A 27078-nucleotide genomic window follows, 5' to 3' on the forward strand; every position below is an offset into this window, starting at 1 on the left:
AGTAATGGAACCCAGAGAATGTCTTGGTGTCCACATCATAGAAGACAAATACCTTTGCAGTTGAGCAGAAGTTCTCTGGATTATTTAAGAGCCCTTTGTTTCCTTCTACGTCTCTTTTATCTCTGTCCCATTGGCTGAACATGAGAGATTTGAGATTTCTGGTTGTAATCAGATTTTTGTTCTAACACATATTATGAGACCAACTCAAATTTAAACACTTTTACCCAAGATTGCTCGCAGTTTAGCAAATAATTGGACCCAATGGGTTACATCTGACAGTGGCAATGGGGTCACAGTATTAGCACTTTGATTTTCAGCTCTTTGTAAAACCATTTGGAATATTATTAGTTTTGATAAGTGCAGCAAGATAGCTCTGCGAGGTTTCAGTCCATTCATTACTGCAGTGTTCTGACTTTTACGCATATGTGTGTGTGATCTCCAGACCCTGGCAACAGAGCTAGGGGATCTGGTCTGGTTTCAGTCGCTCCGTCATAATATCCACAGTCACTGAGAAAGAATGTGTCTGCTGAAAGAGTGCAGCTAAATTATCTAAACAAATTGGGTTTCTTTTGTGTCTGGGATCTGATGCACGCACTTTACACTTTACATACATTTAGACTTGGATTCGAAACTTTAAAAGACTTTTTGGTTTATTTTGTCCAAATGTCAGAAATTACAGCGATCTGCTACTGTTAAGAACTTAAGAGTGTAATTTTCTTCCATTATTCCACTCTCTATTGCATTCTGGCATCACTAGCAATATGAACTTGCGTAAACTGTAAATTCAAAATATACAATACAATACAACAAACGAGGTAAAGCACATGCTTCCCAGTCCAGACTCATACTAGTCTATTGATTAAAGCTATATTCTTCCAGTTCATCATATGTCATTTATTTCATATAGATTCTCCTGACACAGCCATTTAGGGGCTCGGTTTATGTGGCTCACATTCTGAGGTTTAGGAAGCACGCGTTGAAAAGCCACCGAGCCACACGGCTCACAGCAGGTCGGGACTCAGACAGGGCCTGTGGCTTGGCTGGGATCGTCCTGTGTATGTATCTGTGATCATGGAGCTACCACCTCACGCCAGACACTCTCATTACTGATTCGTAATATGACAAATGTTAGTGTGGTTGACTGCTCTGACAGCATGATCACTGACTCTGTCTCCTACTCATAGAAGGCTTCAAACTCGTTATCTCTGCTTCGATTGAGACTGCATTTAGAATAAGCATCAGAATAAGCCTGTCTTTATCAGTGTTATCAGCTTGATTTCAGAAGTTATGGTAGGATAACTGCATATTATTGAGGTTTATTTGGGATTGAAAAGGATCCTCAGTCTTTGTAAACATTACATCACTGCTGTACCATGTTCCTCTATGGAGAAAAGTGATCCTACTGTGGTCGCCACAAACGCTGCACTGTCACAGAAACTGTAAATTTGCCTTGAATCTGAGATATTTGTTGCAGGCACAGTTGAATGTGGTTCAAAGACTGGATCCTCCATTTGACTGTAATAACCACACTGAGACGCTTGCCCCCTAACTGTTGCACTGATTTTGGATGTTATTTAGAGGATGTAAATACCTGCGGCATCAGTAAACAGGAGCAGGTCTCCGTCCCAGACCACTTAATAACAGCTCCCCATCTGAAATTTGTTAGCTCAGTGAAATAGTATCCTGTAGCGACGGATGTCAACAGAGAAGTCTGATCTAGCCCGGAGGGATGGGGAAAGCCGTTGGGTTTTGCAATCCTTGGCAGAGTTTGCCGTCTCCTCCATGTGCAGATACCTCAAAACGTAGAAGGCGGGGGAGACGATCATAAAGACAGGAGGAGAGTGCAGGGGGAAAGACAGAAAGCCACATGAAATAAGGATGCAGATAAAAAATTTGAAATAGTGAGAGTCCCAGCAGAATCAGTCTCAAGACTATAACCCAAAAGCACATGTCCCATTTCAGCGTTAAAGCCTGTTGACAAGCCACTCTAATTACATGTAGTGGTCTTCAGACAAAATAATGAATCTGTCAGATATATTTCTAACCATGTCTTTATCAATCTGCTCCATTTTTGTTCTTTTTTTAGACCCAATGGGTCACAAGTCACAAAATACTTTGGGGGATTTAGATTTCGGGGTCAGGAGATTCTCATCATGTCCTCACATCCAGGAATATTCAGCGAGCATGACAAGAAGCAGGTCAGCCATAGAAATAAAGGAGACAGACACACAGACAGACAGACAGACCGAGGGAAAGAGGGGAAAAACTGAGGTGGAAGAAAGTAGCATGCGATCTTGGTGAGTTTTTTTTTCCCCTGGCAACTTCTCTCATTGCCCCTGTTCTTCACACACACACACACACACACACACTTCATGCTCCTTTAGCAGCTGTTAAAACCAAAGCACTAAAAGTCAAATAAAGATAAACACTGCCAAAGTTAAAGATCACATTTTCTTCCTCTCCCACCGGCGGCTACTCGCAGTGCAGAGACTTACCAAGCAGTGGGTGAATGGGTTTACTTCAGGGGAGGGAATGATCATAACCACTGAACTGTAAGTGTCCTACTGTTGACATATGACCCTTGGCAGTTATAAACCTCAACGGGTCCCCCGACTACCCCCATTGTACTCAGCTGAGCTTAGTTCCTCTCCAAACAACAGCCTAACAACGAGGGAAATCCTTTCACGCTCAGTAAGCCTTTTTTTATAGTGTGAGGCATTGAGTGATTAAACGGTGAACGCGTACAGTGGTCCTACACAAACCTCTAAATTAAGGGCTTTAGCTCAACGTAATTTGAACTAACTGTTTAGTTGCGCTGAGATATCCCAGCTTTGAAGTGTTTATGCATTGTGAGCATCTTAAATTCACTAAAGGTTCAGGTATAACTGGAAACGCTTTATTTTAACCACCAAATCTAACCCCCACATCCCTTATTTAGCTTTTCCGAGCAGTAGCCCATATAAACACATGCTATACTGTTTATAACACACTTTGACATCATTGTAAGCTCATATAAGGTATTTATGGATTCAACTGCCAGCAACTACAACTCCCAAAAGTCATATAACAATTATAATAAGAAAACAAAATGACAACATAATGAGTAGGAATCTTTAGTTGGCGTCTTAAATATAGTTATGAATTATAAAGCTATTTATTAGTGACGTTGATTCACTATGCATATATACATTTCATCCATCTTCACGCACTGATGAAGGCAAGAGATTGCATTAATAGTCCCAGGAAACATTTTAGCAGAAGCTGGTGTAACTGACACACCAATAACACAAAGCCTAAATAAATACTTAATATTTGCTTGGAACAACAGTATAGTGTGTTATGAAGTATTTATTATTATACTTAATGTGTTCTCTTTAGATAGTTTATTATTAATAGCGTTGAAGTTATTAAAAGTTAACCTGTACATTATTTATCAACCATTAATAAAGCCAATCATTGCAATTTAGAAACACATTGATGAGGCCCTGCTAGAGATTGATATTGTTTTATGCCCTGAAAGTGACACTGTCAGGCCCCTCAAATCCATTCTGTCTAGTATAGAAAATACAGGAGTATAAAACAAGTCTCTCTGCCTACACAGTAAATCAGCCATGGCAGATCTGCAGGGAGCTTAGGCTGGAAAGCTGCGCTCCTAAACACTGTGTGAATGAAAATGTCACGTACGTTTTAATTAAATCAGTTAGATTTACCGCATGACAAGTAAGTAAAATAGCAGGTTCTTGTTTCTGTTAAGACGTTCAAGTGGCAGGTTCCCTCCCGAAGCCCCAGCAAATCTTAAAGAAATGAAGCAGCGCGAACAGAAGGAGGCGAAAATATGGTTCTATGATTTACAGGGGACAGAAAATGTCTCCGCTACTATCTGTGTAAGAATACCTCTGGATTTCGTCGTTAACTCTGAGAGAGCATACACCGTCTCCAGATGGACCAAAGTTTGTCTATAAAAATTTACGTGGTGTCAAAGTGGTGGTGAGGAGATAAGTGGAGCCTTTCTCCTGCCCCCCAGGCTGGTCTATGTGTAGAAGTCCACAAGTTGCCCTGAGGCGACCTCCTCCTCGCTCTCTTTGATTCCCCACAGAGGCTGAGGATTTAAAGTTATAGGGCAGCTCCCGGGGTCAGCAGACAGAGTTGATCAGATCACACCCGGCTGCAGTACAGAGTCACGTCACGAGAGCCCGGCAGGGTTGTTGGAAAGAGAGAGTCCATGTTCTTGTGTCCAGCAGCAGGTGATCTTTGAGATTCAGTTACCTTCAGTGTATAATACACTGCCTTTGCTGTGACAGCACAGTGAATCCTGCCCGCTGTCCAGCTTTCTAAGACTACTCAACGAGTGGGGATGTTACTTTAATCAGACAGGGATTTCCAATGTTGTAAATTTGCACTTACTGTAGTGCGCTTGCTTGATTTCCATAGAAAACAGTGAACGGCTGCCCAGCTTTAGCATCGCTGCAGCAGAAGACAGCGGACAACATGAACACTTTTACATGGATAGCACAGCAGAAGGTTAAGTAAAGGCCATAATGTGCTGCTACACGCACACACTCAAAAGGCAGACATGAAAAACAGGAAGGATCTATCTATGATGGATATTGAATAATAAAGCTCACATTGATGCGAGCCCTTTTGGACACAGAGAACAAGTTTCTCTTTATATAAATAAAATAAAACAATTCTGAAATCCCACGTTACAACTGACAGGCGACAGGTGATTTAAAGGAGCAGAGTACGAATGCGGCTATAAATTGTGTTATATGCAGGTGCACGGCCAAGTCCTCACTCAGACAGCTGCAGACCACTGACATATGATTCTTTCAATATGCTCTTTTCCTTTTTTTTTTTTTTTTGTGTCTCCTCTTGAAATCTCAAGCAGCCTGTATCGGTCTCAGCAGGAGCATACGTTTCTAATTCTGAATCAATCACAGCAAGTTTATCAGACGGCTGAGTTATTTTACCATAGCCATTGGTAATGAGCCATGCTATAAATCTGTCTCCTTTCATATCTCAATCACAAAGATGTGCGTGTTTCACACAGTTTGATGTACGCGCAGGCTCTGGTGTTTGCTTTATGCGGTTTATGCTTCACAATTGTGTGAAACTGAGCTTTTGATTTCTCCCAGCCCTCAGTCATCGACACACACTTCATGTCAGAAGTGCTTTGACTTCTTACTTTTATGTTTGCCTTGGATAAACACTTCTGAATCCAGCAGCTAAACAAATGCATTACACAGTCAGACTCAACTGTATAATCACAAGAAGTGAAAACATCATTTTGGAAGTATCTGCTCTCCACTTGTTGACGTCGCTGCTCAGTCGAACAGCACAGGCAGTAGCTACTTTGGCATCCTTTCCTTTTAACTGCTGCAAAAGGACAAGTGAATGAACAAGTGCACCTATAGTAGTTAGCATATTAGATATGTAGTTACCTTGGGGGTGACAAGATGATAAGTCTGGACAAATCTCTTTTATGGCATAGTTTATTGAATTGTGGAAAAAGATCCCACATCATTAAAAAAACGTGTGTTTTTGGATACATTCTGGAAAGTAGAATTCATTTTGTGTTTAAATATTGTTAATATACAGTCTGCCCTATATTCAAAACACTGTGACAATATATTTAGATTTTGTTATTATTTGCAATCCAGTCTGGACCAACTACGTCACCATTTCAGAGAAGTCAGTGATGAGGGCACTGGAGAGCAGCTCCAACCATGTAAACACCTCCCCTTCATCCTCCCTGGAGACCGACCTTGAGCAAGCACACCCGCAGCCTCCAGGGCCCAGAAGGGAAATGAGAGGAGGAGGAGGAGGAGGAGGAGAGGGAAGTGGCAGGCTCCTAAAAAGAGAGACAGAGTAAGGTGAGATAGGGAGAGGCACAGCACACCATGCAGGATCAAAGACAAAGGTTAAGCATGGCTGCAGCCAAAGTAAGCACATCAGCGGTGCTCCCTGTAAAAGCTGTTGTCTTTAGGTTTCCAATTTTGGACACAGCTGTTTTATTGTTCTCGACGCTGCATCTGAGGATTTCTAGTTCATTTTTTTTAATCTGTACAAAGCAGACGCCTAAAACTTTCATGAGTCAGGTCATTTGGTTTGGCGACGTGGTCCAACTCTTCTGAACAAGAAGAGAGCCCGAAAGCGTGTCCTCTGTAAAGCGAGCCACGTCGGAGACTCGCAGGTGGAGTTCCGAGCCCGGCTTCACTTAGTCTCTCCACATGAGGCTCACAGAATATGTCATTGTTGCTTCTCAAGGCTGCTCCAGCGCTCTCATCCAACTGAGGCCCCGGTCTAAAAACAGCAGCAGACGTATTGATTGGAAATCTCTTCAGTGACATCAGCGCACTCGCTGTTTACATTCCATACCTAATTTCTTCTTTTCCCTTTTGTCTCGAGAAGACAGATCAGATCACTCCTCCTTCTGGCATCCTTTTTCTAGCGCCTCGTGAGCGAGTTACGTTCTGATTTACAGACACACAGCGCTTCTGCTCCAATCTCTCGTACGTCCCATCTGTCCCAGCTCTCTTCTTCATTTTATCCCCTGTCAAAAGGGATACAAGATACAACATATTCTTTTCTGTACACTTTATATTTTTCACAAAGAGATATTTTTTTGGAGGAAATAATAAAGCAGATTTGTTGACAGACTTGTTGACACTTACCGTGTACTGGGACCATCTGTGAGGTTCAACCCCCAATGAGATCCAATGTGCTGACTGCAATAGGTGCACTTGTTTATTTCAAGTTCTTTATCTTGATCTGATGTTTAGCAGCATCTTTTAAGGGGCATACAAACTATATAATAACAGACATTAAATAGTTTTTTTCTCAAATGCCATACAGTAGACAGTAGCTTTGCAGCCTGCTGGTCTTTCTCTCAGGCTCTATGATTCTGCCAATCGGACGATAAGGCAATAGATACGGTAGCCTGAACCATGAGGCAAAAAATCTCCATGCATTCCAAACATTTCTATCAACTCCTCTTGACTTTGGCAGCCTGACAGTACAAAGATTCTCTTTAGGTGGGGCAAAGACAGGATTTTGATAAGTTAAGGAGTGCACATCTCCACCATTCCCATGGCAATTATGCCGTCACCCATGAGGTGTTGTTCACTCTTTCTATAACTTTACATCAACATCGTAAATTTCATTGGCTCATCGTTCTCCTCAGCAGTGTGAGACGGTGATTGGCTGTTGTCTGTGGCACAGCGGTGTGTCCACAGCTGCAGCTGGGCAGCTGTAAAAGCTCAGCTCCCAGAGTAAACTCAGATTTGTTTGAAAACAAGCTCTCGCTCCGCCCTATCTTGTTCACCTCTTCTTCTTCTACCTCTTCTTCTTCTACCTCTTCTTCTTCTTCTTCCCATTTCCTCTCGTCAGTTGTGGAGTGGTTCCACATGGGAGAGCCCAGGGGCTTCACACATCCACCGAGCCGTGGGGACAATATATGCTGTCGGTACATATCATCACATCATTAGGCCCAAAGGGATCCCTGCGATGGATTAGAAGCTGTCTACCTGCGGGGCTGAAATGAATTTATGAAGTACTTTATCATGATGAAGCATTAGTGGAACACTCTGTCTCTTTCCGTTTGTGTTTATCTGTGGGAATAATGATTGTGTCTCGCAACGTTCCGCTCTTTCATTTTCAGTCACTCCATCTTTATTTCTGTGTGTGTTCTGACCTTTGACCCCCCCCCCCCCCCATCCTTCTTCTGTTTTTCTGATTCTGGTGGTTATCAGCACAATAAAAGTGATGTCCACGCCTCTCCGTCCAGCCGTTTGAGCTGCGTGTGGGAGGCAGCAAATTGTCCATTAAGTGTTTCTGCTGAGGCAGAGAGAAGATTTGATATATGGGAAAACAAAAGGAATATGTAGAAGGAAATTCAATTGTCTCTCTCAAGCAAGTTTGAGCTTTAGTTTGGCTTCCACGCCGAATCAATTTCACATGAAAGCACAAGTTCAGATGAGGTTTAACTTTGAGTCTGTCTCGCTGCCTACTCTCGGTGAGCACTTGCACAGATTTGATGCCAGTGTTTATCTGTGTTTATGTGAAGGAGCTGCTATGACTCAGATGTACTTCCTCACATGCTGCGGGGAGGCTGAGTGCCACAATAGAAGGAAACTGCCTCCTCGTTCTCATTAACCTGACTTGCTACTACAAGAGGTGCAAGCGAGCAGAGGAAACGTTCCCCTTTTCTAAACTGTCAAAGTCCTTGACCCTGACACAGATGAAGTTCATTCACGCAGAGAAAGTGAGAGAAGTTCAGGAAGGTGTCCACCACTTCTTTAACATCAAAAGACCCCAAAGGAGAACAGACGTCCTTGGCAGGAAGTTTCCATTACAACCTTGAGTTCAGAGGTTGTGTTGTGGATAGTCAGCTGAGGGAAGCCAGGGGAAGGTGAAGTCACTGTGTGCCAGCTCGTTGCCAGTCAGACCTGATTTGGACGAAGCAGATCATGTTACGACAGCAGGAACCTCCGAGCTGCTCTCAGGCCTCGAGGCTCTGCATCTCGTCAGACCACAGGGTATCCTCTGTTCTGTGAGGAAGCCCAAGTGTTATTGAACCCCAATGCACAGTGCTCTCCTCTAACAATACTAACTAAATCCCCAGCGCAGGTCAGGTTCACGCTAAATTCTCAGAGCGGCAAAGTGAAGTCACCGTGCTGCCCAGAAGTTGCCCTAGTGTCTAGCCATCAAAGCTTCACGGTCAATATACTGTATGTGTAGTAGCAGTGTCACTTTAATTTGTCAGCACAAAAGATCATCCTTCATAACCTGTACCAGCACAAAGTACAGGTTATGAAACCTGGCAGGTTTACCTCACAATCGTACCTGACTGAGGCTAAAATCCTAGTTTCCAGGTGCTTTCTGAAGTGTTTGCAAAATCTTACCTCATATTGTTATAAAGCCCTTTAAGCTCAAAAGACCTGCTGCCAAGAAACACTGAGATCCTCAAGAGGCAGCTGCATTGTGCATTGAACTTGTTCGGCATGGCTGTACGGCATAATAGTAAAGCACAGTATGTCTGTGTCACTCTCACACCTGCCTGAAATAGATCCCCCAGCCAGACCAGCCCTAAGTATAAGTCCTGACAGGTCCGGACTGTATTAGCTCTACAGCTAATAAAGGATGTCACTCTGTTTAACTAAGACAAACCCTTTTTTTTTTCAGTAGGGGAATACTTGGAGCTCAGTTTTCCACTGTTTTGTTTATTCATGAGAGGGTACCCTCCCAGCTACAAGTTTCCATTATTAACCTGGCCAAGTGTAAAAAGAAAAAAAACATAACAAAACAAAAGTTTCCAGAGCTATGGAGAGGGATGCTAGGCCACCAAGAGCTATTTGTTTTTACATATCTATGAATCGTTCGTAGCACAACAATGCTGCATTTTTACAGCAGCATATACAGTTTGTGTGAGGAGAAAAATAACAGCCTGGCACGTTCTTCACCGTATTACAAGTAGCTTTACGAGGCCCAGTTTGCAGAGGAGATGTTGGAGATGTATACCTCTGCCCATCCGCACTAGGAGAGGGCTTGAATTTTTCGAGCCAAATTCCACTGTGAACAAAATGTTCCCCGTGTCTGATTGCCTTCCCCTGTGCTGCATATTTGCGGTTATCTAGTCGCTAGTCATAAAAGGTAAAAATGAAGCATTGTCATGTGGCATGAGTTCGACTTAAAAGGAAAGATTTTTCAAACCAGAATTGAGCCGAGTCGAATGTTTTTACAGATAAATAACTGAGGTAAATGAAATGATTGATGATGATGAGTAAATGATTGGATAAAAAATATCTTCAGCTAAATTGCATTTAAACTCCTGAAGAAGTGTTGCCAAAAAAAAACAAAAAAAAAACACATACTGCATTTGCATAAAGGCTTTTTATTCATCGCCTTTACCTGCACACACGTTTATCTGTCATTCATGTTTCTTTCTGTACAATTTCTTCATTTCCCAGAAGTTGTTGCCACAAAATAGTGAGAAGAGCTACCCCATTAAGCAGCTATAAATAGCATCTTGGTGTTGGCTTGTGGTGTAACAGTTGGCCACATCCTGCTTCTGAGATTCTCACATTGCCGTCACAGTGCAGAGATGAAAAACACAGAGGCCAGTGTTTCACCTTTCTTCTCTCTTTATCACTCATTTCTTCAGAATGGAACAACATCGGGCATGCCAATGGAAAATATTAGTTGATAAAGTGCAGCAAAATAACACCACAGTTAATATGTGGGCGGAGGAAACGTCACTATATTTACTGTGACTGAAAAGAAGAAACGAAGAAAGTGCTTTCCCTCCGTAGAAAAAGAAAGGGCCCTTTTGTTGGGTTTTCCCTTCCCTCCATCAAAATCACCTGGAGCTGTTTTCTCACCTTTGTCGAACAAATGTGAGCAGCCACATTCAAGTTTTATCATTTTAATTGTTACGAGCGCTCACGCTTCACTTGTGTCCCACGATAGCGGCGCTAAAAATAACCCCAGCATGTAAATGTGTGTTTAGCCCTGAGCAGAACAGAGTTGAAAACAGTGCCAGCAGTGTTGGCACAGGTTGGATTTTTCCAATGGGAGTTCCTCCTGTTTAGGGAGGTGAGTCCCAACCAGCTTGTTTGTGTGTGGGCGGATGACTGCATATAGAAAGCAGGGCATGCTATTATAGTAGTGTGTCCTACTTGTTGTTCAAATAACATATATATATGTACTGTATATATGTGTTGCTGTGCCATAGACTTCCTTTTCCCATATGGAAAACCAGTGACAAACAGTACTGAAAGTGTGTTCATCTTGTTTTTGTCTTAGGAATGTGTATGCTTTAATTTGTGCAGATGTTTCAGCATTCACCAAATAGTATCTAGTGATAACAAACTGCAGGCCCACTTTGAACCTCAGAGTGGGTGGACTTCCTGTCTCGGATGGTGGTTTTCTCTCTCTCTCTCTGTCTACATCAGCCGGCTTTATCGCGGCAAGCTCTATAACTCAGGAGCTTCTTGTTGTTTTGCAAAGCCACAGGGCTCAGGGTCCTCACCATCTTCAGTCACTTCCCTCTGTTTTGCCAAAGAACACAGGGCAGATAAAGGCAGGGGACTGATCTGTGTCTGCCCGAGTGTGGGAAAGGCGCGGGTACAGGAACTAGTGCAGGAAAGACAAGACGATGACTTAAATGTGTGTATGGAGTTGATATGAGTTTGAAACACTGGTAACAACATTGATATGTTTGGATAGTGACTACTGACATCCAGCATTTTTCAACATGTCCACATCTATGCCAAGTATTCAGTCGACTATTGTCTTAGTTCAAGTTTAATTTGCCATAGATACAGAAATAAAATGCCACATTTGATGTGGCATTATTGTTTTCTTTCTGCAGTTTTTCATTTCAGGTTTCCTATTTGCCAGCTCCTAACTTAAGAAATATGCAACATACAATCACCAAATAGAAATGATAAAGGCCAGATATAGACACGGTCATAGTAAAGAAGGCTGTTAATATTGTCCCTACAATGAGTCTTGCCACGAGAAACCCTTCATTCTACACTTCCTATAATGCAGCATGTGTTTGTCTTTAGACTAATTCAGCCTCACATTTGATCAGTTCTCACTGTGCTGCCAGTTCTAGTCAGTTATATTCATAAACCAGGTACTGACAACCTTCGTATCATATGTCTTATCTGTGTGACTTCTAGGAAAACTTACAGTAATTCTGTTTTAATGACTTTTATTAGTTGTCCCTGTGACTGGTCAATAATGATCTTCATATCTTCTTTTGTTTCCGCAGTAAACGAGATCATCAGGAACGACCTCTCCAGCATTTCAGTTCACACTCATGCATAGACGTGCTGAAATCATCTGCAGCAGCACACACACTCTCTCTCTCTCTCTCTCTCTCTTTCTCTCTTCTCATCAACAAAAAGAGGACACGAAAACCTAGAGATCCTGTTGATGGAGAGTATCGTCAGCCATCATCAGCTCCTCCTCACTCAAAGACTCGCTGCACACACACACACACGTTGACAATCACTGGCAAGCTCTGTTTGAATAAACAAATGAATGTTAGATTTACAGAAAAAGGGGAAGTGACATCAGGGGCAAAGTATACGACTACACTTGCCTTAATAATTTCACAGCAGCTGTTCTTCAGTGGACCAAACAGCTCAATGAGACTGAATTGCTCTTCAATCACGCTCTTCTGGCAAAATGACAATCTCCGTTTCCAGTGCGATCTGTATGTTAATGCATGGACAAGCTAATGGGACAATGCAAGTGTCACGCTTCAGCACGTTAGGCCATTTGTTTGTGCAGTCAGTCCGCAACAACCCAATCAGTGCCTTACAGCAGTGATACTGACAGCAAACGGCAGCAGCAGCAGTCAAACAAATGGTTCATTGTAACCCGAAGTGGAAGTTTTTATATGACATTTTTGTATCATTTCAATGATTTGTTTACAGGGAAGCAGGATAGAAAAAAAAAAAAAGGCTGGAAATGTGTAGGGAGTATGTGAATAGATTAGACATGTATTTTTTTGCTTGTTTACTTATTATCTCATTGTTCATTTATATTGAATGTATGATATTATTTTGTATAAACATGTATTTGAAAGTATGTATGCCTTACGCTTATATCATGCCGTTTGCTATTTAGCTTTGTCTTTTTTTTCCACTTGTCTTTCCCTGACTTTCCTTGAAAGTGATGATTCGCACCGCGTCTGTTACCATGCATTATGCTTTTCACCTTAGTGCCTATTTTTAAATCATCCTACCCCAAGTCTTCCAGTCCTCCACCCAGATCATGGCATTATGATGCACAGACAATCAGAGGAAAATACAATACATATCCCACGACAACGGTTCCTGGCTGCAGGGGCTTATAAACACAGGTAGCAGAGTTTTCTCCCCCCCCCCAGCTATCTGATAGAACAATGGTGTGTTTACCTGCTCTATTTCAATGAGAATACTCCTGGACAACGTATATTGTCTGTTACTTCTTGCACTGCAGGTTGCCATGTAAATAGGCACAGGCATAATCTGAGTATGCGGCAGGTTAAGTTATACTTACCATGCGGGTGAGTTGGCAGGACTGTTACTTACAGCTGGCAATAATTGATCTAAGTAAACCAAAGGATTTTATCTTTGGTGATATTATTGTCCACTATTTTCTGTCGAGGAATTTTAGCATAGAAAAGCTCCCAATACAAAAACAAAACAAAAAAAAAAAAAAAACATCAGAAAAAAAAGAACATAATGCACTTTACCATAGAACCACAGCAGGCTTTTTTCTTGCTTCCAGACCAAATACTATAGACTTATTTCCGTGTCGTGTCACAAGCGCACCCACAACGACTCTTCTTTTCAAACAGCTGTTATCTGTCTTTTGGAGCATGCACACTCTACTAATGTTGTGGATCATTTAGCTGACAGTAGCTTCCAATATAGCTTCCTAATCCATTTTTGGACGTATATTATAATAGCATGAGTAAACTGTATGAATAAGGTTTCTATTTTGTGCCTTACTCGTTTTCTTGGCTTCAAGATCGTTCGCAACTCTATGATGCTTTTATGTGTAGGCACAAGGTGAAACATGTTTCTCTTTAATATGAAATATTTATGAAAAATGAAATGTGTTTTAAGTGCATTTAATGTGTTCTCAACAATGAATTAATAAATGGCATACTGGTGACCATGAATAACTTCATCTTTCAATTCTTTTGGTGTTACATTTAAATTTGCACAAGTATATTAGTGTTTTTCAAAGGCTTTTAACTAGGTGCATCACTGTACTTCTTTTATTTTTTAACAGTAATTATTTTTCATAACTATTTAAAAACCAGTGTTTAAAAAAAAAGCATCTTTTACTGCTGGAAATTATTTTATTTTCATTATCTCATCTACTTTCGTTTTTTTTCACACTTTCTCCTCAGTTGATGCTAAAATAATATTTTGATTTTGGATGAAAATATTAAAGTAAGTAGGTTTTGGCCTGCCACTTAATTTAAAGTGATTTCTAAAACACAATTGTTGAAGTTACTTCACCTAAACTTTACATCTTACATATGTTTCATTTTCCATTATCACTGGTATTTGTTCCTTCACTTCTTTTTCAAACTGAAATGCAAACAAACTCCTCACTGTGCTTCAGCACGATAAAAAGCAACGAGCGGCTGATATGCCAAGTACAAGCAGAGGCCTGTGTGTGTTCCGGTGAGTATTGTTAGTGGTGGGTAGTTATGAGTGAAACAGCTCCTCGCCATGGGAGCTGTGCCACGCTCTTGTGTACCACCTGCCAGTCCTCCAGACTTTTTCCATCCAGCAAAGTTATGAGGCTCCCATCCCCATAGTGACAGAAGGCAGGCCTAGGCGGTGCTCCCCTGTACGACCGTGGCAGGCCCAAAATAGCCCCACTATTTACAGATGCAGCCACGCCCCTTTTTCCTGGCACCCTGTTCTTCTTACCTTAGTCTTCCTCTGACAGTGCCGTACCCTTTGACACAGTGGAGAGATGATTCCTGGCCGCAGTTTCCACTACCGAAGCAGCAGTCAAGTCGGGACACCAACTAAATGGAATATCAATCGTGTTAAATCCAATTCAGTTTCACAATGTACTGACAAGGCCTGTTTCAGGTTAAGAAGCACACATGAAGTATTTTACACATGATTTTTCCATCGAAGGTTTCATATCAATAAATAGTTGTGCATTCTGTTCGTGTAGAAGAATGCAACAGCAGCAGCTCCATCTGTACACAATAACTTCGTACTGTGCTGCTCGTGTGGCTCTAACGCATCACTCGTGGATGCTCATGCACTGCTCTGCCTTCGAAGCTAATCTGCCAGGAAAATGGTTAAATGACAGTTTTCTTAAAAGGAGGGTTGATTTTTTAAAATTTAATTTTAGACATTTGCACAGCAGGTAGCTACATGGCCTCTTAGGTTAAAGCTGCTGTACAATATATGATATCCAAATGTGAAATATCCTATTTTGTTTTCCTTTTTCTAGGTTTTTAATGATGTTGCAAAGGAAGATCTGTAGCCTCTGTGACTCAGCATCCCTTGCAAACCACAGCGTCACTTGCAGCACGTGCCATTTTCTCCCTGAGGTCCACATGCACACACCACCTGGCAGAGGGCACGACTTCGAAGTTTCATTGCACGGATTTATAGTGTCTTTATGGTCTCACTTCCTCCTCCATTGTATTCCCACAGAACCCTTGATTTGGGCTTTTTTAAAAGCAGTGCACACACGCACATTGCTAGAGATCCTGCGCTCTTCTCCCATCGGCCATCTGGAGGCAGTAAATTCTCAGTTTACCTGTGTTATGAAAGGCATGTTGAGAGAACAATGGGGGGGCTTTAAAAGATGCTTTAAGATATAATTGCTTGACCATACTGAGGGACCTTTGATAGTGGTGACCCATAATCACGTTCTACATTTTCTTTTTTAACCCTTGAGCATGTTTTTTATGACTTTTTTCTTCACCAGCATTTGTCAGGTGACTATAAACAGTCTGTCTTATGAATTACCTGTAAGATGATAAAGACAGAAAAGGGAGACTGTAAACAGGTGTTTTTTCAATTTGTTTAGGGCGCGGTCTTCTGGCCTCGCAGGTGTACGTGGACCCCTTTCATGGGATTGTTTCACATGTGACAAGATCAGCCAGCAGATGACCCGCAGACACGGTCACATCGCTGCAGATGCACAGACAAATCACCTTTTTAAAAGACACTTTAAGAGACACTCAGAAAGGCCTCGGCAGATGGGGCCTGGAAAATCTCGTGGCGTCTTTTATTCTCCATCTGCAATCATTCAACTCGATCCGCTCTATTCTTTTGTGATGCGTGAAATGTTGTGCAAGGATTTATAAAAAAATTTGCGGCGGGACAGATGTTTGAGCTCAAGATACGTGAAAAGTGAGAATTAGCTTTAGGTGTCTGTTTATGCCATTACGCGCGTGACACGTGACACGTGACTTCTCTATTCTCCACTTCAAAGTCGATGCTTTCAATCTCCATTCTAGCTCAATCTGAGAGCTCTTTTTCTTCATGGAAAAGATGTCCCAGGCAATCATTCTTCCATTGTTTGCTGTAAATGTTTCGGTACATATGCAGAATGTTTATGTTGAAGTACATTGTAGCGCACATTAGGGATGCTCTTAATGGCCTACAGTAAAAGCCCTTGCTAGTCAAGAGTTCAGGCAGGTGCAGACTCTTACAGTAGATAAAGGAGCCTGGCACTGGAGATGAGTTCACGACAATCACTGTGAGGCTTTTAGACGCCTTCTCCAAGCTCAATCTTCATTTCCCCTGACACTGATTTTGCAATAAGGATCCGGAGAAAAGGGGAATGTCCATCTATTCATTTTAATGATCCCTCATTATTGACTGCTGGCAGGGAGGGGGTGGGCAAAGGTAATGATTCTTTGTCTTTGCTGGCCAATCACTCCTCTTAAAGAAATAAGACTCTAAATAAGGCCACTAATGGATGCCCAGTGTGACCTAAAGCTGACCCCACATACAACCCGTGCAGACTGACTTCCCGACATGAAGCATCGAGAATCTGCTGCTTTAGTTATTTGACTTTTTTTTGTCTGTAAGTTGGTTACAATCCACCCCGTAAATGTCCAGCCGCAAATTCCATGTGGTCTGTAAATATTGATTGAAATAAATTATCCGATGTCGCTGAAGGTATGTTCTTAGGCACGCTTCTTAACTCTATTTATTAAAGACATCCAAATCAATTGATGGTGATACAGTAGGTAGAGAGAAAATACCTGGGTCAGAGGAGCCTGATTAGAATAAAAGATTACAAACAGTATCAAATAAATACACTTTTCTGCCAAGGATTTTATGATCACTCTCAAAAGATGAATATCAGCATAACAGCTACTCCACAATCTGCTTAGCATCACATCTAAAACTATATATCTTGCTAGTTCAGAAAATCTAAAGTGTGCAAGTAACCTCAGTGACAAATAGTTCTACAGCTGGTTATGTACAGGACACAGATAACCTGGAAACACAAAACAAAAATCACCTGCTTCCTGTTTAATTCTTAACTAATCTAACCGGCTGCTTGCTGCATCCTCACATTTACACCGCAAACATGAAAGAGCTGTCAGTCGTCTGATCTGCCTCGACAGAAGACAGCAAACTACAACATTTCCCAAAATGTCCAACTACTTCCCATAAACCTTCTCCCACCAAACTTTGAAAGCGTGCATTTTAGAGCTCCCTTTTTGACTGTAATTCAGGCCTTGTGATTTACACAGTATCAATTATTCTGCTCTCTGTTCATAGCACAGGAAACGCTGAGAGTAGATCATTTAGCCTTTATGTTAATGTTTATGTGTTCTGTATGCGTGTGTGCATCGGAGTCGGTCTTAGCTGTCATCAGTCTGTCAAGGTAATGAACCCTACTTTACTGCAGCCTCCAACAGCTCTTTAAGGCATACTTCACACCACTGAAGAAATACACTCAGGTATTAGTTGTTCTGCCAGGATGGTCCACTGGTTGATGGGTGGGCGGGGATGTTATTAGGAGCATTCATCTACAAGGCTCCCCAAGCCATACTATACTGAAACTGACCACAAGACAACCCTATCATCTTCAAAGATTACCTGTCTCCTGCACTGTATATGAATGTTTTATCATAAAAGCTTTTCTTTTTTGCTAAGTGCCTCCTTGAGTGTTTGCTTTCAACTTTTGATTACTTTATGTCTTGTTGCGAAGGAGAAAAAAGAAAAGGCCCATTTGAATATAATGGACTTAACGGGAAAGCTAGTCTCTGTAGCTTCATCCGAAGGATATAGCGCCGTGGTGTAATCCAACACAGTGGGTGTTAAAAAAGTTTGGACAGAGCCGGTGCCTTCGGAGTTCTCGTCTGGAGGAGAGATGCTCGAAGAAGGCCGAGCAGGTGGAGAGAGTCAAAGGCAAAAAAACAGACATGACACAATCATATAAATAAAACAGCATGGTTGGGTTTGTATGGGATCCATGTGTTTCCGTCTGCGGGGGGAATATGGGATGTCATGCGTTACGGTGTAAAAAGACTCATTTACAACCATTAAAAGCAGCTCAATTCATCTGTGCATTTGATGTCTTGGCTCGCATCTCATTTGGCTATTTTTTTTTATACGTACGACAGCTGAGGTTCTCTTTTATAAAGTCTCAAGTCATTTAGAAGAAAAAATATTGTTTCTCTCTTATGGTCTAGACGTTGACTTTTCCAGGCCTTAGCCCCCCTCCTCCACGTCCCGGTGTGAGGGGGGGAATGGTCGATTGCATAACGGCAGGCGAGACTTGATCGTTCCTGGCCTTCTCACAAAATTCAATCATTCTCCGCATACTCCAATCCCATGATGGCCCATTAAAGAGCAGCACGGGCTAGGATTTCCCCTCATGTGTTTTAAATTGAAATTACGGTCACAAAGTCTGCCATGTGCATGAGTCGAGGAAGACAAGGAGCTTAGGGAAAAGGAGATATCAAAAGAAGAGGTTGAGAGAGGCAGGCAGAGAGAGGGAAAGGGAAACGGCACTCTGCCGCATTCTCTCGTTACGTTACAAGTGTCATCCTGCCACCCACGTTCATCAGAGGTAGACAGCCCACCCGTCTGAAGGATTTGGATCATTTCATCACATTTCAGAAAACAAATGTATTGCTAAATATTTCTCCCTACTAAACTTTTGCTCAAATGATTCTGTCTCCAGCTTTTAAACTCAGCACAGCAGCATATGTCACAGGATGTATGGGAGGAGATAAGGAGAACAGTATGAGACATCAGGAGGTTATGACCCCAGATATTCTCTGAGGAACCACTTGGATCTGAATCAGACTGACTAGTCGTGAGTTTGTCATTCCAATTTATCTCCATGGACTCCCTAGAAACATACCATACCTCAACCATCACAACTACATCTGTCTGATCTCCATGCTTAGCCTAACCTCTCAACAATGGTTTACAACAAAATGACTTCACACACACACACACACACGAACATGGATAAGACACTAACATGCATAAGACCTGCTATGATTTAGTGTGAGGAGGATGTGAGGCAGAAACCCCAGAGAGATGCATCACTCCTCCACCTCAGCTGAGGATGAGCAATCTGTGCTTCTTATCACATAAAACACTTTGGGCAGGATTTCAGTTTTTCAATCAAGTGTGAAGTCTCAATTCAAAAGAAATCCAACGTATTTATTCAACCTCTGAGAACCAAATAATTTCCTGTTGTCCTGTTTTAGTTAATGCAACAAATCTGAAGTTGCGTTTTTACATTTTAGTATTTCTGCAGATTAAAACTGTAGCAGGTTAGACAGTTTAAGTTTGACAGCAGCTGCTGCTTCAGGGCCTCGTGATGATCTGTTGATCATAGAGTGACATCTAGTGTTGATTTTAAAGAGATGCAGGAAACCAGCACACGTTCTTCACTACATCTACAGTCATAGCCTAGTGGAAAAAAACATATACACCTTAAAAAAAAAAGGTGTGTACATACTATATTTGGCTCATTCTGCTGCAATTGGGAAATGTGAAAAACATTTTCCAATTCCCTGGTAAGTTGGCATTAAAATACACCAATGATTAATAATAAAAAGAACCAAACTAATCAGATATGTTAATGCAAAGCTATAATATGGCTTCCATACAATTTATCTGTATTATCTATTTATTATTAATTAATAATTAGGCATCGCCATGCAAGCTGAAGTACCTTTGAATCATCTTTGGTCCTGAAATCCAATAGTGAACATTTTATTTTAAATCAGTGAGTCAGGCCCTTAAACTCCAATTTGTAAAAATGAGTATCACGATATGATGAGTTGCTGATTTAACATGTAAATACACTTGAATAGTTTCACATGTCATATAGAATTGATATCTTATGTATGACATAAGATGTATTGGAAAGATTGCAACTGTTTTGTAATGTAACTAGGTCAAATTGATAGACTGCAGCAGGGCTGAACTGCAAATTATTTTTAATATTTTTCTTCCTGTTTTGAGTGATCGACCTATTTTGTGGGAAAGGTGGGCAAAACATTATTTTTTAAATGATGATCACAAAAAAAATTTGCTTCACAGTACTTTGCATCACTGTAATAGCACAGTTAAGATCATAGGTGTCTGCTCTGTCGTAGCCAAGATAGTGTTTTGGTGTTTTGGTTCAAAAATACAACTTTCCTCTTAACTTTCAGACACTGCCTGTAACTTCTGGCTCTAGTTTGAATAAGAAATGATGCTGCCAATTATACAAGTCATTTAAAAAAAACAAACAAACAAAAAAAAAAAAAAAAAAATTCAACATGATTAGCAGTATAATGCACTTATTTATGCAGCAATAAAACAAATAATTCATTTATTATTTATTTTTTTACACTTACACAGTAAGATATACTGCATATAACTAGTTGTAAACCATGATGTACAGAAAAAAAACAAAAAAAAAAAAACACACACAAATCTTTCAATCTCAAATTAAGGCACATTTTACAGCCAAAGATCTTTCAATTAAACTTTGACATTGTGTTTCAAGTAAAATAGTATTTAGTTAGTCTTGTGTGAAATGACATCCACACTGTCATTTCAGCTCTGTGTGGAGCTACCCCGTCCCTCAATATATACAGATATCAATATGAATAAATGTTTTGCCTGATGAAAGCCAAACAAAAGGATAAAACAAAACAAAGAACACCATGGAGTGATATAGTAGATGTCTCAGTTCTGTTGAAACAAGTCGGAATAACGTAAAGCTCAGTACAGCGATTTCAGTGTTAATAAAAGTGCAATCTGCCAATGTTGCACAGTAGTGTTCAAGCTAAAACCTTTAGTGTCTACATTGGGCACTTTGTGTTGCAAGCATCCCCTGACTTGAAAAGTTCATGGACGCTGACCAGTGGGAACATGGATATGGCACCAACCATGGAGCCAAGCTGCACTACTGCTCCACACCACACCAGGGCACTGTGGCCCTCATTCCTCAGAATCACACCGATGATGACTTTCACATAGGACAGGGACAGCACAAACAGGATCCAGGCCAACACCTGCAGCAAAAAAAGGTGAATTTGATGCACTGCAAATAAAACACACAGATGATACAGAGTTCCTGATATACAGATATCATCAAGGCTGCAGGAGTGTCCTGGTCAGACCTCAGAGTTAGTTTGTAATAAAACTCTTATTGCATTTTGTTTAGCTGAGTTTTTAACTTTATTGGACAACGTGGCGCATGAAAACAATGTGGAATATTCATTTATAAGGGAAAATCATACTGTTTGTGAGGTCACAAGCCCAGATAAAGAGAAACAGACTCCAATAAGTTTGTGATGAAAAGTTTTTACAGATTTAAAGATTTTTAAGCAACTGTGTAAAAACTGTAAAAGTATATTTCACAGTCTACAGAAAACCGATTTATATCCCAGATTATTAAAAGAAATTGGTCTTACTATGACAACAGTTCCAGATGTACTGTGTACCAGCACGGGGCAGGGACTCAGAGCAGCCATGGCCATGATGTAGGCTGCAAATCCGGTTCCAAACATGGTCAAGAAACCCATGAAGACGAGAGACCTGGAAATAAGGATTGAAGTGTGGGGTAAAACGTCGTCATAGAAAACAGAATCATGTTAAAATACACCCAGTGCTCACTTCTAAGGTTCAACCACAACTCTAGTGACATGTACAAGCTGCAATTATGGCTGAACATACAATATTCCTTCAAATTTACAATTGTATATGTTGCAGGAGTCCTTCTTACATTATTGGCATACACATGGCGATGAAGCAGGCCACTGGGTTAGCAACGGCCGCCATGGTGGCAGCTAGATGGTAGGCTTTGTTCCCATAAGGCAGACAGGAGTAGGTCTGAACTGAGGGTAGCACTGCATTAGTCAGAGCGTTAACCCAGGCCAGCACGACAAAGATGAACACAACTTCAAAACTGCTGTATGTCCCCCTTCCAAAAGAGCTCCTGGGTTCCCTCCTGACGCCCTCCAGGGGACTGATCATTGGCTTCTGCTCTGGTGTCTGGGCGTGCAGAGACAGACCTTGTTCTCCCTTCCCGGGGGCCAGGTCACCACTGAAGTACAAGTCATTCTTCCTCTCCCGAGCCACAGCTGGGTGATAGTTGAGTAGAACAAAGGCTACCAGGCACACAACCATCATAGCACTGAGGAATAGGAAGAAGACCTGGGCAGAGAATTTAGCCGGCTGATAAATAGCTTCCAGCGCTGAAATGCCAACCATAGTGGAATTGTCCACTGTTTTGTTGGCTGTCAAAGTGGCATTCTGACAGTGGACAACACCAACACCTTGAATCAGAGCCACCAGTGCAGGCACCAGACCACTGAGGCCTTCACCCACAAAGTAAGTGGTGAGGTACTGAGGATGCAGCCGCATCATGAAAGGCAGAAAAGTAACAGAGGAAGTGCAGTCTACTACAGACAGCAAGAAGCTTAACACCAGCAGGGGCACGCTATGCAGAGAGCCTCCTATTGTTATCGTTTGCCTCCAGAAGAAAGCTAGCAGGAAGGTAGCAACAATCCCCAATCCTACAATGCAATAGATGACCGGCTGCTCATCCAGAGCCCCGGGGCGGAAGCGGTGCATCAGGGTGATGAAGAGAGGGCCTATGTTGGCCATCTGGATCAGGATGGTGAGGTAGGCGGGCAAGTACCAGCGCTCTGGGATTTCTGGTACGATCAGGGGGAGTTCCACCCACATCCCATTGATGGCCACCCAGGAACCCATACCGAACAGGCACGCCAGCACGTGGGTCCGGAGTGACATGATGAAATAGGAATGAATTAAACCAGTAACGAAGATGTGCAAAATCTGAAAAAAAAAAAAAAAACACAAAGACGACCAATTTATTTAATTGAATCATTTCAGTTTATTAATTTATTTAAAACTATAGCGTGAGCTTTCAGTTATTCTGACTATATTACACATATGGGTTATGTAACATTTATATTCATAGTGTATTTGCATGTGTACCTAGTTGTGTGTAACTGGACCCTTGCATAAGACTTAATTCAGCATTGTAGCACGCTAACATGTGTGTACAGTATTTGCACTGAACACAAAGTACAGCTGAGGCTCATGAGAACATCATTACTGAGGCTTTAGAGACATAAGCCAAACAAAGGTTGGACTAGTTTTCACAGGGTGGTGGTACAGCGCATCCAAAGTTAAGGGATCACCACAACATCAGCTCTGCAAGCAGAATGACATTACAAGAAGTGGTCAACCCTATGAAAGCCTATAAACATAGCAAATGTATTGTGTCTAAACATGTCCCTCAGTTGTCAGTGAATACCAAGGCTTGTGTCCATGTGACTCTTAATGACCTTCCCAGTCTGTCCCTGCCTCTTACTTTATCCCTCTCTCATGTCGTCCCTGGCAAGGGGTGTCTGACCTTTCACACACTGACACACTGCTCCAAAAGAAAGCACCATGTGATAGTGACGTAAGCACATGGACATGGAATATGATTGTAAATTAAAGTAAACAGTGTATTATATTATACTATACTATATTAAGATTTTGCAGATTTGTTGTTCAAGTTGCCCCTAAAGTCTTTTAGTAAGAGTCAGAGAAATGTTTCAAGGGTAAAAAGGTTCCTTTATGGATGGAAAGAAAGCACCACCAAGGTTTTAAAGGCAGTTCCTAAATTAAAATGACATCAAAATCAAAATGAAAAATAACACAAGATTAAAACAGATATTTATTATTTAAAACATTTCTATCAGTCATTCAGAAACAGGGAGGTATTGCTGACTATAACACGAGGTAACGCTGATGAAACTTCCTCCTAACTGCATCTAATGTCTCAAATCGAACACAGTATATCATCACACTTTTCATCACTTTACACAGTAAGAGAAGCAGATGGATTTATAGACTTTGACCTTGTGGTTTCAGGATAACAAATAGACTGTTTATGGGATGACATGGCAATTGAGCAATCCTCACTTCCTCCATACAACAGCTCTGCTGTAAACCGTTGGTTTCAGAATATAACAGAATGTAGCATCTTACCGTGTTCAGCACACACCCGGCAAGAGACTACTTCCTTCTTTTCATTCAAAAACCTTTTGGATCATTGTGATCCCAATTTCTTCTGTTACATCAGTGTGTGTGTGTATGTATCCCCTCCCCTGTTTCTCCTACACACAGTGCCCTTAAGCTTTCATTCAGCTTCCGTGTTTCTGCTGTACTTCACAAGGGAGGGATTGCACAGGCGCACATGTGCTCTGCCTCCACGAGGTTTGATCCGCTTTCTTACTGCAGGCCGGTTTCAACCTCAGAAAGCCATGTGCTCTCTTCCCCTCAGCCTGAGCCCCGCAATAGGACGGAAGAGAATGTAAAGGGGAGGGCTCAATAGGACGAGCTCCTCCTTTCATTCCTCCCTTCCCCCCAACCAGCACACGACCTTGTGTTCTGCCCTCCTGTTTTGCATAAACTGCAGCTATCATGCTGCATCACCATATTTTTCATCTTTGATATGAAAATAATTAGTTTACTCACCTGAAAAGACCAGTCTGTCGTGATTAACATCAGCAGCGCACACACAACACCACAATTTACATTTTAAATCAGAGATTATATAGAGAGAGAACTTAAAAGACAGCTTTTAGTAAGGTGTCTGTGCAGAGTAAAAACTTTCTCAGGTCAGGACCATCATCGGGTCAAAATGTACATCGTGACTAAAAAGGTCAGCAGATATCTACGACATTCTGGTCAAGTGGATGCCTTTCTCACAAATTTATAATAACATTGTCTGAAGACAGTCAAATCAGTATTTTGTTTTCAAGGTTGTCTGATATGGTTACTGCTACAAACATAGAACTTGCTAAACTCCAGGTGTATTCTGACAGTGAGTCTGACAAATCATTCTTTGGTTGTTAAAAATAAAAAAATTTGGTATTTGGTTGTATTTAGTTGATTACTAAACTCATTTTCCATTTGGCAGTTTTCCTCTTTGTAGGATCACACAACCCAACTCAACACAGAACATCATGAACTGTCTGAACTGTCTATTAATTAAGTAATTAATTAAAGTGCACAACGTGTTAAACATTTTAAACTGCATCCATTCATCCCTCTAAATTACATGAGATACACACCTGCTTGTGGCAATAACAGTGAAGAGTCAGTCCTGGCGAGAGGTTATCCAAGTGCAGTGGGGAAAGTGTGCTGAGGGATACTCTGCTCAGTCGCTCAGTGTTAGAACAGTGGCCTTCAGATGTTTCTGTCTGTGCATATTGGCTTGAGTGCTTTGTACTTTACCAGTGTAGATCTCTGGATTTATGTCATGTGACTACAAAGGGCTGAGCCAGAGGTCCACTTGAGGAGCCAAAGTTCTCCGAAGCGGTGGTAGGCGGAGAAAGAGAACACGAAAATGTAAGAAGGAAAGAGAGCAGAGATGGGAAAATATTCCAGGAGACATGAGTCTGCTACATGAACATAAAGGGAGAGGGTAGTGCCAGCTTGGGTAGAGGGTGAGAGAGGGCAGCTTAGCCAACCAGAAGATGACTTCGGACAGCTTTCTGTGATTTCTGAGTGGGTGTTTCGTTGGAGTCAGACTGGCTTTTGTTCAGCACAAATTCCAGCTCAAATGAATGACCCCTGTTGGGCACTTGCACACACCTCTGCACTTATTGTGAGGGCTCTGCATGCTCTCATGTTCCAACAACAAAATTCTTTCGTCTTCGAGAGTGTTATGAGAGAGATTATTTGAGGTTCCCTGGGTGTGAAATCAAAATGTAGACCGCCTTTGCTGGCAAATATCAATTAAACATATATGTTTTTCCTAAAATGTTTTGTTGATTTTGACCAATTTGTACAAGGTGTCAGGTGTATTGATATCAGCTCCGCTTTTTACATATTGATCATTATGTTATACTGGATCAAAGAAAGTTTAAGTACTTTGAAGTGGTTCAAAGTCTGGTTATCCTTAGCAAAGTGAATTTTTTCATTTGTAGTCAGTAAACCTCCTTTTTGGTTTGTCTCTGCTGAGCCGTGGTGTTCCTCAAGGATCCATCATTGGCCCTACTTGTTCTGTATGCAAATGTTATCACTAATAGCAGACACTATTTAACTGTGTAGTCATTGAGATAATTTGCAGATGTATGTTCTACTAAAGAGAAATGAAGAAAAAGGGTAATTTTATTTAGTTTGGTAACATTTGTTTGTTATATTAATGGTTGAGCTGATGCAGTCTCACATGTTCAACTTGTACAAAACCTAGCTGCTAAACTTTTAGAAGACAAGATCGTATCAGCTCTGTTTTAAGCATTCTTCACCGGTTACCAGCCCGTTGCAGAACTGGTTTTTACTCATGGTTCATCGCTCTCATTCTATTGTTCAGCAGTTCAGTCCACAATGCGTGAACATTGTATTTACATTTTTTAATACACTGCTCAGTACTTATTTACCACAAGGAAACAGACATTATACTCTGTGGTTGTAATGTCTGTTTGGGCCTCCCCCCAGTTGACTATACAACACATGAAATGACAAAATGAACCAAATCTCCACAGATGAAAACTGTGCTTTGCAAAACTGAAAATGATCACTTCATGTTAGATGTATGTTTATTATCGGGAGGCATAGACACTGCTGTCCAGTCACAGGATGGTGTTGTTTTGAAGAAACTTCAAGACTGTACAGGGCACTCCTGTGACCTGGAGCAATGGTGACTATTTGTGCAGTAAGTACAATACGTCGCTTTCTTTCTCAAAACTGCTGGGGCTCTGTGTTTAAACAAATATGTCTGTGTTTTTAGGACTGGGTGTGCTGTGCTAGTGAGTCTGAAAGATTCGCTTGTTAGACATCAACAGGAAGGCAGCCTGAACTGGTTATCCATAGATGTTGCACCTGACCTTTATCCTCATTTTGCTGGTATGCATTCTTTCTCTTTGAATGCTTATTTTTCATAATGTAACAAGACAGATTTTACTTTTACCTAATAGAACTTTTAGTATTTGATCACAGTCTCCTTAAAGACCAACGTAATGCACAAAATTGATAGGAAAAAAAAAAGATAATTTCCATTTTGAATATTTCGGGGTTTTTTTAA

General features: G+C 41.3%; 2 protein-coding genes across 2 annotated transcripts in view; one reads left to right on the forward strand and one right to left on the reverse strand.

The window, feature by feature from the left end:
- The window catches only part of LOC113171082 (nuclear factor of activated T-cells, cytoplasmic 1-like), a 55415-nt gene extending 42195 nt beyond the window's left edge, over nt 1–13220 (forward strand). Inside the window, exon 10 of the mRNA XM_026373458.1 lies at nt 11780–13220. Within this exon, the coding sequence (XP_026229243.1) occupies nt 11780–11835 (56 nt within the window). The 3' untranslated portion in view covers nt 11836–13220. The remainder of the gene's footprint in view (nt 1–11779) is intronic.
- Nucleotides 13221–20335: 7115 nt separating this feature from the next.
- On the reverse strand, nt 20336–24262 carry LOC113168884 (riboflavin transporter 2-like). Its single transcript, XM_026369941.1, has 4 exons — nt 24036–24262; nt 21754–22829; nt 21443–21566; nt 20336–21040 (listed from the first exon to the last, which is right to left on the reverse strand). Exons 2-4 carry the CDS (start codon nt 22782–22784, stop codon nt 20828–20830), a joined length of 1368 nt encoding a protein of 455 aa, XP_026225726.1. The 5' UTR covers nt 22785–22829; nt 24036–24262; the 3' UTR covers nt 20336–20827.
- Nucleotides 24263–27078: the final 2816 nt, after the last annotated feature.

This window comes from Anabas testudineus, chromosome 16 (assembly GCF_900324465.2).
Source record: "Anabas testudineus chromosome 16, fAnaTes1.2, whole genome shotgun sequence".
NCBI lineage: Eukaryota > Metazoa > Chordata > Actinopteri > Anabantiformes > Anabantidae > Anabas > Anabas testudineus.

Coding starts and splice junctions, on each gene's coding strand:
- LOC113168884 (XM_026369941.1), bottom strand. CDS start 22,784: ATGTCACTCCGGACCCACGTGCTGGCGTGCCTGTTCGGTATGGGTTCC. Junction 21,567..21,753: donor GCCATGTGTATGCCAATAAT/GTAAGAAGGACT, acceptor CCTTATTTCCAG/GTCTCTCGTCTTCATGGGTT. Junction 21,041..21,442: donor CATCTGGAACTGTTGTCATA/GTAAGACCAATT, acceptor TTTTTGCTGCAG/GTGTTGGCCTGGATCCTGTT.